Source organism: Asterias amurensis, chromosome 10 (genome assembly GCF_032118995.1).
Source record: "Asterias amurensis chromosome 10, ASM3211899v1".
Taxonomy (NCBI): domain Eukaryota; kingdom Metazoa; phylum Echinodermata; class Asteroidea; order Forcipulatida; family Asteriidae; genus Asterias; species Asterias amurensis.
The window spans coordinates 3,514,491-3,528,845 of NC_092657.1; the positions used below are offsets into that span (position 1 = coordinate 3,514,491).

Consider the following 14,355-nt stretch of genomic DNA (forward strand, 5'->3'; position numbering starts at 1 on the left):
TGTTTTCAAAAGTTACTCGTGTTGGGTTTCCAGCTCTGTTCACATGAAGCATCGGGTTGAGCAGCCCAGGGTTGCCTCGGTGGTTTCTAATGCCTATCTGTGGACCCTGGTTAGAGCATGGACCGGAGCATATGAACTGTGATTTCATTGGTCGCAACCTGGCTGCATGTTTCCAAAAGTTACTAATGTTAGGTGTCCAGCTCTGTTCACGAGAAGCATCGCATTGAGCAGCCCAGGGTTGCCTCAGTAGTTTCTGTCCCTGCCTTTCACATCTGTGGACCCTGGTTAGAGCATGGACCGGAGCATATGAACTGTGATTTCATTGGTCGCTACCTGGCTATGTGTTTTCAAAAGTTACTAATGTTAGGTGTCCAGCCAGCTCTGTTCACAAGAAGCATAGGGTTGAGCAGCCCAGGGTTGAGCAGCCCAGGGTTGCCTCGGTGGTTCCTGTTCCTGCCTTTCACCTATGTGGACCCTGGTTAGAGCCCGTGTTCATCGGTCGTTACCTGGCTGCGTGTTTTCAAAAGTTACTCGTGTTAGGTGTCCAGCTCTGTTCAAAAGAAGCTTGGTGTTAGCATCAGATGATAGTCTGGGTAAATCTCGAAACTGCCCTAAAAGCTATCGGAGAAATGAGGCAAACTGTGGGCACACGTATTCTTAAACCGCACTCTATGATCGGGTGTCATAATTCTCCTTCGTCTATGTAGTTATAAACAGGTTGACGTTTTTTGTGTTTGAAACTAAGAGGCCATTTTGCAAAACGTAATTATGTCAACATTATCGGCATTTGCTATATCAATAATAAATTGGCTGTTTGTTAACCCATTTGTTAAAAGCATAGTAAGTATATCAGCAAACACACAAGTTTCAAGTGTGTTTGTTTAATTATTACTTAAACAGGTAGATAATTGCAAAGAGGACTTTAGATAATTGCAAAGAGGACTTCACCAGTCGGCCTCACATAGGCAAAGACGGGGTGTCGTTTTTAATTGGCTTTAAAAACCAATTAAACATCGAGCACTATACCGAATCTCATGTCGTCAGCTATAGTGTACATTTCAAAGGGACACGCTGATTCCCAAAACGTTTTGGTCTCGGCGTTTCGAACAGTCTACTCTGCGTGCTTCAAGGAAAATGTCCGGAACAAAAGAGATATACCTTCTTATTTTAATAATAACAAATACGTGTAGTGGCAATCTATAATGCTCCATGTCTGTCTAAAAGACACTCCTGGCGCAGGAGAGATGCAGAAGCAAGATTGCAAAAGAGCTACATGGTTAAGCACAAAAATAAGTTTTCAAATGGGTTTTGAAGCTGGAATAGGTAGTGATGTGTCTGAGATTTTGTGGGAGTTCGTTCGTTAGTGATGGCCAAAGTGTGAGAAGGATCAGGCTCCCCATGAATGGCGTGTGTGTGTAATGTGCAGAAGTTTGGTGTCAGATGAGCTGAGCAGCCTGGGTGGTGCATGAAGATTTTCCATATCACGTTAAGCTTCAAGCGGCCACTCTTTTTTAACACCACTCTGAAAGACGTTTTTATTTTTGACACTAAGGGACCGAAGCAATACGTACCTATTATAATAATAGTAATAACACGGCAATTTATATTGCGCAGTGACCTATAAAGATATACTCTACTGCGCATTACAAGGAATACAAAAAAAAATGCAGAGAAGAAAAAACAATACACAAACAGAGCAAGGATGAACTAAATGGGTGAAGTCAACAAATGGGTTTTTAACTTAGATTTAAATTAAGTGAAGAAGATTGTCTAATGCAAGGTGGGAGATGTTCCAATTGGAGCGGCGTATTGAAATGCCCGATCACATAAAGTAGCCCTTGATTTCTTAGATGGGTGAGACAGCAATGTATGGTCTTGTGAACTTCTGAGAGGGTAGGTTGATTAAGAGTGATCTCATGATTATGAGTTCTTGAATGTACATTGGTGCTAAACAACTTTTGTTACAATTCTCTGTATTTGCTCACCTCCACAGGAAATGGGCTAATTGTTAATCCATTTTGTTAAAAGCATGGTAAGTTTATCAGCAAAAGGCAAATATTTAAAGTGTATATGTAATATAATTACGTCAACTATAATTATGTATTGATTTTAACTAACTAAGTTAATTTAAAAGTGGTTGTTCACCATAGTCAGTCACTTAGCTAAATACTGGTGTTTCGCTTTAATGGACTTACACAACCAATTAAAATTCAAACACTTATCTTTTCGTGTGTTGTTTTATAATTGACTAAGTACGTTGTACTTTACAGAAGGAAATTTGGACGCGAATACGGTTTGCCCCTACAAGATGGCAACTTTCATACAAACGGGGGTTATTCAATACGGTCTATTTGTGCCACTTGAAAACTTCTCGCGATGGTTTTCTTCTAAAGGATCAAGATTCCGTGATGTAATGTGTAAAAAAAAGTACACAATCAACAAAAATGTACAGAGCTTTTATTAAAAGCCGGAAGAAGTGGCTTAGAACTACTGCAGGTTACTTAAAAGTACTTTGTCTTTCACCATAACGGAAATTAATGCCCATTACTTAATGAGCTTGTTTCTATGTTTTGACTCCGAACTTGGTGATAGGCGTTTAGCATCTTTTTTATTTTATGATTTGGGTTAACTTACAATGACGAAAATAAGGACATGTTTTGTACGCCTTTGAGACAGAGAACGTGTCTTTTTGCAGCAGGGCAGCATTTGTGACATTTTTGTTTTATTGAGAAATACGATTGGCTTGTTGGACGAGAGAAACAGCAACTCAAATTTCTCACGTATTCAACACATGTTTCTTATGCTGCTTAGAATAAAGTTACAGTGACAAAAATAAGTACGTTTATTGGATTTCTACAAGGAGGGCATCTTTGATCGTAAACAGGACACGTGGCGCTTGTAACACCAGCCGGAAAGAAATGGCAAATCAATTTTCTCACATAATTATTCAACTCATTTTTCCTTTGCTGCTTATAGGGAAAAGTTAAAGTGACAACAAGAAGTACATTTTTTTCGACAGGAACTCAGGAAGGGCATCCCTTTTTGTTATACTCTACTGCGCATTACAAGGAACACACAAAAAATGCAGAGAAGAAAAAAACAATACACAAACAGAGCAAGGATGAACTAAATGGGTGAAGTCAACAAATGGGTTTTTAACTTAGATTTAAATTAAGTGAAGAAGACTGTCTAATGCAAGGTGGGAGATGTTCCAATTGGAGCGGCGTATACAAATGCCCGATCACCTAAAGTAGCCCTTGATTTCTTAGATAGGTGAGACAATAATGTGTGGTCTTGTGAGCTTCTGAGAGGGTAGGTTGATTGAGAGTGATCTCATCTATACTATTAAAAGCGTAACCCGCGCCATCTTGGATTGAAAATTAGAAGGTCCAGTGGCATGGCATCCTTGTGGAAATCAACACGATTAAGTGTGTGGAATTCAATACGTTTGTGTGGATTCAGACGTCGGGTTGCAAGTCTACAAAACCCTGACCCAAACTCCCACTATACAAATCATCTGATTGGAGAAAGTTTGGGCAACGACCGTGTGTCAACCACTGGTCGATGTTGTTACCAGACTTCCTAGAAATCTTTCTGACAGGCGACTCATTGGACAGTGTTTCGCAGATGGTTCTCCGGATTGGTTCACTCATTGCCCCTTGCCTGCCCACCCGCCATTCGATCCGCCCTTTTTGGTCGGGTTACTTTCATGTTGTACTAAGCATGGTATTCCGGATTGGTTCATTCATTGCTGCGCAGGGTCGAAAGGGTCGAAGAGGCTGGGTGCCAGGACAAAACCGAAACAAATCTCACGAGTTTGCATTGAATGATTGAAGTAACTCACAGATTGATGTTTCGCAGGCGACCATGTGTCAACCACTGGTCGATGTTGTGATCAGATTTCCTAGAAATCCTTCTGACAGGTAGCCTTGCTCAAGGCAGTCGAATTATTCACTCCGAAAAAAGACCGCCGCTGTATAAAAACCCACCCGTATTCACTGTGCGTAAAACCCACCCGTATTCACTGTGCGTAACATCGCATGACACGATGCCCCCGTACACTATCCGCATGCGGAGGCCGTCAGGCCGACAGCCTTGTAGGATCTGTGTTGAAGCCACTGACCTCATTACTATAATAAGCGAAGAGTTCCCACGGTCAGCTCATTACCATAATGCCCGCGAAAGACGAGACATGTTTACCTCACACACCACCACCACGGACGCATGATAGGGTCCAAAGGTCGTGATAAGGGAAGTGCGTGATTGGACGTCAAAATGAATAATTCATTTGCCTCACATCCTGTGTTGTCTGATAGGTCTGACGAACGATATACATATTCATGAGCTGCATACTAGCATATCCTCGAGCCCCCCCAATTTCGTCCACTATTGGAATTTTTTCAATACAACACATTAAAACGGGAAGATACAGATCCGACAAGGCTGTCGGCCTGACGGCCTCCGCATGCGGTTAGTGGTGTACGGGTGCGATGACTTGTGTGAACAGTATTCGTGCGATGTGACAGTGTGTATACGGGTTGGTCATTCGGTGTGATCGCACACACCATGCACAGGGTATACGGCGGGTGGGTTTACAGCTGCGTCTTTTCGGAGCGAATAATGCGACTGCCTTGAGCAAGGCTATCTGAAAGGTGACTCATTTGTTGAAAAGATTAAATGGAGAATGTTTATAAAAAAAAAGATTCACTTCCAAACGGCATGAGAATTATCATGATGGACAAGGATGGGATCAAACGGAAGCTTTATAATTTGGAAACATTGGGTAGGGCCGGCTATAGGTTGGAAGGTGTCTCAGGGAACTTTACAATTAATAACATTTTGGGGTTGGGGGAGGGCTTTACACAAAGAGCCTATACCGCTCCTTACATTCTGGTCAGTGTATTGTGAGTGATGTGGTGTTTGGTGAAGGAGTTTGCCGTGGGACCACTTTAGGTTGAAAGTGGGTGGCGACCTCGGACTTACAAAAATCTCCATACAGAAATTGCACTATTGATGCAAAATGTATCTTGCTGTTTTTAAACTATGGACGCTATCTTTTGCCAATAAACTCAAATGAGCACATGAATACTGTTTTAGAATACGGTCTGTTCATAGAGGTATAGTGTTGCAGTTTCAGAGTTTACCCCATCACGGAAGTTTGTGAAACTTATACACGTACGACAAAGGCTGTTTTGAAGCTCTGTCTACAGTGGCCTGAAGCAGCTTTAAGCTCCATGCCTACCCTGCCGTCTGTGATTACAATGTGCGATCCCTTACACCCCTCTATCCATTACTTCACTACGTTACTAGCAACGATCCCCTGGCTACTTGCACTGGTTGCTAATTTCTACATGTACATCAGGATCTACCACACGCTGAACAAACGCAGGAGTTTTGTAGGTTAAGGTGACGCAGGCGAAAGAGCCATACGTGTTCGAAACCAGGTTGCCAAGATGCTTGTTGTGAATGGTGTAGTATTCTTCCTGTGCCAAGCTCCATATACGGGAGTCGCTATCATTCAAGTGATTTCTTTTTTCTCCAATCTTCCCAGCCCATTCGAGACAACACGTGAAGCCTCTGCACGCTGGATATTTTCACTTCCGCAGATTGTAAACACCATTATAAATCCTTTGATATATGGTGCTATGAGCTCTCAATACAGATCTGCGTTCGTCCAAGCTTTTCGGTGCAATGTCTCACCCGATGACGGCCGTCCACGTGCTCAACAACAAATTCAAACCATAACCGACTCACCGCAAAGCGCGGGAAACAAACTTTGAACACATCTAGTGATACGCCGTGGTGTCCAAGTTAGCGGCTACAGATACGGCGACGTCTAGATTTCCGCGTCATCATGCGTTGAAGAATGGTCTGTACTTAGCAAAACCTTTAGCAACAGCTGTAGCCGTAGCCGCAAATTCGGATACGGCCATAGTCTTGGTCCAAGACGTCAAACACAATACTCTTGATAGACCGACAGAGGGCGCGCTCTTCGTTTCTTGAATAAATCGGCGCAGTTCACGACTTTACAGAAGCTGGAAATTGAACCAAGGTAGCGACGCCCTCTGCTGTTCTTTAATTTTGATCCATTGGGTGTGAACTACATCATAAACTAGCCTGAACATCTGACGTCACACTTCTAGCCTTGGGACACTCATAAACAATTGAAATTAATGCAAACTTGATCGAAAGCTGACGACGCTATATCACTTTGGACCAATCACAACACCGATATGGAAAGCCTACGCCACAGTACGGTTTATTTTTTTTGAATTGGACCAAAGAACATTCCAAATTGAAGCTATCATCACAATCTTGTTTCTGACTGTTGTCCACAACATTATCACCATGATGGACACGTACTCTGCATTCAAGGTTCATGGTTCCAGGTTCAAGTTTGTCCACAGTGTCAACAAATTAAAGACATGTTAAAGATTACAATACAATAAAGATATATAAAGATGAAAATTATGACACCGCAGAGGGATCCAATATAGAAGCAGAACTTTTAGGTAATGGTACCTTAAGATACGCATTATGCATTGAGACACTAATAAACAATTGAAATTAATGCAAACTTGATCGAAAGCTGACGACGCTATATCACTTTGGACCAATCACAACACCGATATGGAAAGCCTACGCCACAGTACGGTTTATCCTATGGACTCTATTTAACCAATGAAAACAGTCGGCTTGTAAGACAAGTTGTCGATTTTTTCAGGGGGGGGGGCAGTCTAGACCATAGCAAGCTATGTGCTCCTTTTCTTGAGCAAGGCTGCAAATAAAATTGAGGTCCCTGAAGATTAAAAAAGAATGATTACCAAACGTACAGTTTATGGTCGCGCATCTGAAAAGTAACTTATTGTAAGCAAACTACTCCCTCAAGAAAGGCAACATGAAATAATGGCAAGAAATATAACCTCCAACTTTTACCAGGGTTATAGGAACAGAATCCCATTGACCCGTTGAACTTGAAATGTCATGTTTACTAAGAAATACTCCAGTGAAATGATATTGCCTCACACTGTCCAAATGAACACAGGAAATAAAAACAGCCAATCAAAACCCACCACTGATGATGCTGGCAATATTGTCTTCATAAAGCGTGGGCCTATTAGTTGGTTTCGTTACACTGCTGTGGAAACGGTGACAGCAATGGGTGTGGCCTATTGCAATAATTATTAGTTGCGACCAACCATAGAGGTGTATCGCAACATATGCATAAAATAACAAACCTGTGAAAATTTGAGCTCAATCGGTCATCGAAGTTGCGAGATAATAATGAAAGAAAAATAACCCTTGTCAGCACGAAGTTGTGTGCGTTTAGATGGTTGATTTCGAGACCTCAAGTTCTAAATCTGAGGTCTCGAAATCAAACTCGTGGAAAATTACTTCTTTCTCGGAAACTATGGCACTTCAGAGGGAGCGGTTTCTCACAATGTTTTATACCATCAACCTCTCCCCATTACTAGTCATCAATAAAGGTTTTATGCCAATAATTATGTTGAGTAATTACCAAAAGTGTCCACTGCCTTTAAGACGAGTCCCAGCCTTGCATCGTAACATTTAACCCTAATCTAAGCTAGGACTAGTCACTCGTCCTAACTTGAGATAGGATTAAAATGCTAGAGTTTAGTCAAATCGGCTCCTGTGCCCAATTTCATAAAGCTGCTTAAGCAGAAAGCACTGCCTACATCAGATGGTGACTTCCGAACTCAAACAATTAAGACCATGTGCAAATATTGTACTTTATCATTAGAGGAAACAAACGTTTTGCTCTAAGAAAATGTCCAGTTCAAAAATGTACATGAGTCTAGATTCTGTCTAAGGGGGTGACTTCACAATGAGTTTTATAAGACCTACTTGACCGAAAACAGCAAGTCGTGATCTTTGCTGAATTCGTTTAAAATGTTTTTCAATCAATAAGGAAATTGAGTTTACATGATAATAATTGATTTTAGTAGTGAAAAAATAAACATTGTGAATACCCAATTATCCAGTGCTATTCAAACAGGTTCCCAAAAAGCTCTGTTACTTCATCACTCATATAAAGTACTTCTTTAAGATAAAAAATTTCTAAGTAAATTTTTATGTCACAATACATATCATTGTGGCAATGATAACAACTCATCATTAACATAAATATGTAGTGTTTTGTGAAATCAAGCCCTGGTCCTCAGTACACTTATACTCAAAATCCGGGTCAAATCGGGACTTTAAAGTTTTCAGAGTACTTAGCTCATTACACAAAGCTAGTTCACTTTATTCACCTTACATCTGTCAAAGTTGACTTCATTTATGTATCTATTGGTTACTTTAAAGGGTTGCCTTTCAACCGTTTTATAATATATTCACATACAATTTGTTTTATGTTGTTATCTCAGATCATTCAAGGGAGTTTTGTTGTTAATTTTTGGTCGAACAAAAAACAACCATAATAGAGCGGGATTAGAAGCTGTGACCTCCGGGTCAACAATCCAGCGCTAAAGACCTCTATCACGGTGTGGCCATCTTGATTTTACTCCATTTCAACTCAACAACCAAACTGAGGGTGAACGAAATAATAGTCTGGTGTAATGTTTGAGCATTGAATGTAAGCATTCATTACCGTTATTGGAAATAGGGAACATGACTAAGAGTGTGAAAGCGTGAAAAAAGACTATACCAACTGAACAATAGACCTAAAATGGCGGTCTCCCTATAATTTTGTCATAATTTTTGCTTACGTTAAGCCGGAGGTAATGCAAGTTCAAACCCCCTCTCGTTATTTCTTCTTCTCTCAAAATGTTGTGTTCAGACGGCCAGTTTTTCTTGTGCGTTTAATTGAGATTTGTTTTTAAAAATCAAATATGTTTGAAGTAAAGTGTTGTTTTAACAATCTTTGATGAAATAAAAAACTTTAAAAACATTAAAGTACAGAAACATTAAAGTACAACTTTGTGTTTAATTACCAAGTACGACACAGTTCATTTAGACCTATCACAGTGGTTTTGGTTTTTTGTTGGTTTGTTTTCCTTTCCGCTCGTATTCAAACTTACTGTACCAAGATGACACCAACCAAAAACAAGTAATAAGAAGACGGGCAGAGTATACTGTTCAAAGTGTCGAGACCAAAGCGCTCTGTTCAGAGACAATACATTCCTTCAAACGAGAATTATTACATGGTTGTACCAACAAGTTTACTATTAGTTATAATAAATTCTTCATACCATGAAAACCTCAAACATCACTTATTTTTAGCCGATAAACAGCAAATAAAACCGTTTGAGAAAGAATGAACTCTGTTTCCGTTTAAGTTCCAATAAACTGTAATGGACGACAAAAATTCGGACGTGGTTGGATATTAGCTTTTTTATAGACGCATTTGTTACACAAGTCATTGTCTGTATGGGGGTGCATCTCCGAGTTGCAAAAACTCTTGTCACACTAGCATGGTAACCCGGGGGTCAGAATTTCGAATCCCGCTGGTGAAAGTTTCTTGCCTCAACGCCAATTTATATCAATTGATGTGACATAATTCACATAAGAATCGAAAATCATGTTGATACCTTTGATTTGAGACGATCGATGTTTGGCTGTGTCCCGTAATGCGGATATCGCTACGGCTACGGCTAGATATCCGCGTCATCATGCGTTGACTTATAGGAAGTCCTTAGCAACAGCCATATCCATTTATGTAGCCGTCAATTCGGATACGGCCTTACCCTGTGACGGTGCACAGGGTGATTTGGTACCTTGACGTTACGGTGCAATGACGCAATCATAGCCAGGTTCCTTTCATAGATTCAGTGTCATTGTCTCCTTCAGTTGAACTTGGTTGTGCAGCAGTATTTGATGTAGGACTTATTGCATGGACTGGGTGCAGTGTGCGTTGATGTCTAGTTGTGGAGGCTTTCATGTGAAAGGCTTGAACGAAGGCAGCTCGGTATTGCCTGTTTGTCACACCGTAGATCACAGGATTAAGAATGGTGTTGATAAACTGCGGCAGGTAAATGAGCCAATTACCTCCATTTATTAGAAAAACATCAATTGGAATCTCAATTTGAGCTATACGGTATATCCAGACGAAGAGAATGATGAAAATATATGGAGACTGACAAATGAAGAAAACCACACCATTGATAACCAACATTTTGGCAGCTTGGTTGCGGATTTGCACGGCTTTCCTGTCTGTCTCTGTTCCACCATTGGCACCCCTGCGTTTGTTAAGTGCCTGTATGATGCGCGCATACATGTACCCGTTACTAAACATTGCAATGAACCATGGAAGAATCAAGACAGCTTGACTGTAGTCATAAGCCCACGGCCCTATAAACGCACAAGACGTTATAGCTATGGGGAACATTTGGTAAGCGTCATCATCCGGCCAACGTACACATGTCGTTTGAAGAATTGCAATAGTGGGTGTTACCGCAACACTCCAGATAAACCCAATCAACCAACAAAACGCAATGATTTTCAGGGTGCGTCCTCGACCACGGATTTTAAGATGCTTTAAAGGATGGCAGATAGCAAGATATCTCTCAAATGACATCATAGTTACGAGTGCAATCGATGAGACATGCCCAGTTATTATAAACACGTTTGGCAACACGCACTCCATGGGATGGGTGAATGATGAATTGGCTTTCACTGGAGACCGTAGAAATGGCAACATGAAAAAGCACACGTAGCTGAACATAAATATAAAGTCAGCCAATGCCAAGTGTATCAAATAAACAGTCGTGTCCGATCTCACCTCAGAAACACGAAAAACTACGAACAGAAAAATAAAGTTGAAGAGTATACACAGGCAAAATATAATCGGTAGAATAAAAGGTATTACGACTTTGTCCGTAGAATTATAAAGCAATATGAGAGCTCCGTTAGTAGTGAGGTTCAATGTATCATTTAAACTGCATTCTATCGGTTCCATGGTGAAGTTTAACTGCAACCGAAGCAATATCAAGAGTTTAATTTGGACTGTGTTTTCATCGGTCGCTACCTGGCGTTTTCAAAAGTTACTCATGTTAGGTTTCCAGCTCTGTTCACAAGAAGCATCGGGTTGAGCAGCCCAGGGTTGCCTCAGTAGCTTTCTGTCCCTGCCTTTCACATCTGTGGACCCTGGTTCGAGCCCGGACCGGAGCATATGGATTGTGTGTTCATCGGTCGCTAAGTGGCTGCGTGTTTTCAAAAGTTACTCGTATTGGGTTTCCAGCTCTGTTCACATGAAGCATCGGGTTGAGCAGCCCAGGGTTGCCTCGGTGGTTTCTAATGCCTATCTGTGGACCCTGGTTAGAGCGTGGACCGGAGCATATGAACTGTGATTTCATTGGTCGCAACCTGGCTGCATGTTTCCAAAAGTTACTAATGTTAGGTGTCCAGCTCTGTTCACGAGAAGCATCGCATTGAGCAGCCCAGGGTTGCCTCAGTAGTTTCTGTCCCTGCCTTTCACATCTCTGGACCCTGGTTAGAGCATGGACCGGAGCATATGAACTGTGATTTCATTGGTCGCTACCTGGCTATGTGTTTTCAAAAGTTACTTATGTTAGGTGTCCAGCCAGCTCTGTTCACAAGAAGCATAGGGTTGAGCAGCCCAGGGTTGAGCAGCCCAGGGTTGCCTCGGTGGTTCCTGTTCCTGCCTTTCACCTATGTGGACCCTGGTTAGAGCCCGTGTTCATCGGTCGTTACCTGGCTGCGTGTTTTCAAAAGTTACTCGTGTTAGGTGTCCAGCTCTGTTCAAAAGAAGCTTGGTGTTAGCATCAGATGATAGTCTGGGTAAATCTCGAAACTGCCCTAAAAGCTATCGGAGAAATGAGGCAAACTGTGGGCACACGTCTTCTTAAACCGCACTCTATGATCGGGTGTCATAATTCTCCTTCGTCTATGTAGTTATAAACAGGTTGACGTTTTTTGTGTTTGAAACTAAGAGGCCATTTTGCAAAACGTAATTATGTCAACATTATCGGCATTTGCTATATCAATAATAAATTGGCTGTTTGTTAACCCATGTGTTAAAAGCATAGTAAGTATATCAGCAAACACACAAGTTTCAAGTGTGTTTGTTTAATTATTACTTAAAAAGGTAGATAATTGCAAAGAGGACTTTAGATAATTGCAAAGAGGACTTCACCAGTCGGCCTCACATAGGCAAAGACGGGGTGTCGTTTTTAATTGGCTTTAAAAACCAATTAAACATCGAGCACTATACCGAATCTCATGTCGTCAGCTATAGTGTACATTTCAAAGGGACACGCTGATTCCCAAAACGTTTTGGTCTCGGCGTTTCGAACAGTCTACTCTGCGTGCTTCAAGGAAAATGTCCGGAACAAAAGAGATATACCTTCTTATTTTAATAATAACAAATACGTGTAGTGGCAATCTATAATGCTCCATGTCTGTCTAAAAGACACTCCTGGCGCAGGAGAGATGCAGAAGCAAGATTGCAAAAGAGCTACATGGTTAAGCACAAAAATAAGTTTTCAAATGGGTTTTGAAGCTGGAATAGGTAGTGATGTGTCTGAGATTTTGTGGGGTTCGTTCGTTAGTGATGGGCCAAAGTGTGAGAAGGATCAGGCTCCCCATGAATGGCGTGTGTGTGTAATGTGCAGAAGTTTGGTGTCAGATGAGCTGAGCAGCCTGGGTGGTGCATGAAGATTTTCCATATCACGTTAAAGGAACACGTTGCCTTGGATCGGACGAGTTGGTCAAAACAAAAGCGTTTGTAACCGTTTTTTATAAAATGCATATGGTTGGAAAGATGTTTTAAAAGTAGAATACAATGATCCACACAAGTTTGCCTCGAAATTGCGTGGTTTTCCTTCTACTGTGCGAACTAACATGGTCGGCCATTTATGGGAGTCAAAATTTTGACCCCCATAAATGGCCGACGTGTTAGTCGACAAGGTAAAAGGAAAACCACGCAATTTCGAGGCATGTTTGTGTGGATCATTGTATTCTACTTTTACAACATCTTTCTACCCATATGCATTTTATAAAAAACGGTTACAAACGCTTTTCAAAGACCAACTCGACCGATCCAAGGCAACGTGTTCCTTTAAGCTTCAAGCGGCCACTCTTTTTTAATACCACTCTGTAAGACGTTTTTATTTTTGACACTAAGGGACCATGTTGCAACACGTACCTATTATAATAATAGTAATAACACGGCAATTTATATTGCGCAGTGACCTATAAAGATATACTCTACTGCGCATTACAAGTAACACAAAAAAATGCAGAGAAGAAAAAAAAACAATACACAAACAGAGCAAGGATGAACTAAATGGGTGAAGTCAACAAATGGGTTTTTAACTTAGATTTAAATTAAGTGAAGAAGATTGTCTAATGCAATGTGGGAGATGTTCCAATTGGAGCGGCGTATACAAATGCCCGATCACCTAAAGTAGCCCTTGATTTCTTAGATGGGTGAGACAATAATGTGTGGTCTTGTGAGCTTCTGAGAGGGTAGGTTGATTGAAAGTGATCTCATCTATACTATTAAAAGCGTAACCCGCGCCATCTTGGATTGAAAATTAGAAGGTCCAGTGGTATGGCATCCTTGTGGAAATCAACACGATTAAGTGTGTGGAATTCAATACGTTTGTGTGGTTTCAGACGTCGGGTTGCAAGTCTACAAAACCCTGACCCAAACTCCCACTTACAAGTCATCTGATTGGAGAAAGTTTGGGCAACGACCGTGTGTCAACCACTGGTCGATGTTGTTACCAAACTTCCTAGAAATCTTTCTGACAGGCGATTCATTGGACAGTGTTTCGCAGATGGTTCTCCGGATTGGTTCACTCATTGCCCCTTGCCTGCCCACCCGCCATTCGATCCGCCCTTTTTGGTCGGGTTACTTTCATGTTGTACTAAGCATGGTATTCCGGATTGGTTCATTCATTGCTGCGCAGGGTCGAAAGGGTCGAAGAGGCAGGGTGCCAGGACAAAACCGAAACAAATCTCACGAGTTTGCATTGAATGATTGAAGTAACTCACAGATTGATGTTTCGCAGGCGACCATGTGTCAACCACTGGTCGATGTTGTGATCAGACTTCCTAGAAATCCTTCTGACAGGTGACTCATTTGTTGAAAAGATTAAATGGAGAATATTTATTAAAAAAAAGATTCACTTCCAAACGGCATGAGAATTATCATGATGGACAAGGATGGGATCAAACGGAAGCTTTATAATTTGGAAACATTGGGTAGGGCCGGCTATAGGTTGGAAGGTGTCTCAGGGAACTTTACATTTAATATCATTTTGGGGTTGGGGGGGGGGCCTTACACAAAGAGCCTATAACCGCTCCTTACATTCTGGTCAGTGTATTGTGAGTGATGTGGTGTTTGGTTTTGAGACAGGCCACATGTTG

At 41.3% G+C, this 14,355-nt stretch overlaps 1 protein-coding gene across 1 annotated transcript; it reads right to left on the minus strand.

The window, feature by feature from the left end:
* Nucleotides 1–9,763: 9,763 nt before the first annotated feature.
* LOC139943427 (galanin receptor 2a-like) lies at nucleotides 9,764–11,148 on the minus strand. The gene has a single exon (XM_071940240.1). The coding sequence runs from the start codon at nucleotides 10,916–10,918 to the stop codon at nucleotides 9,764–9,766; it is 1,155 nt and encodes a 384-aa protein (XP_071796341.1). The 5' UTR covers nucleotides 10,919–11,148.
* Nucleotides 11,149–14,355: the final 3,207 nt, after the last annotated feature.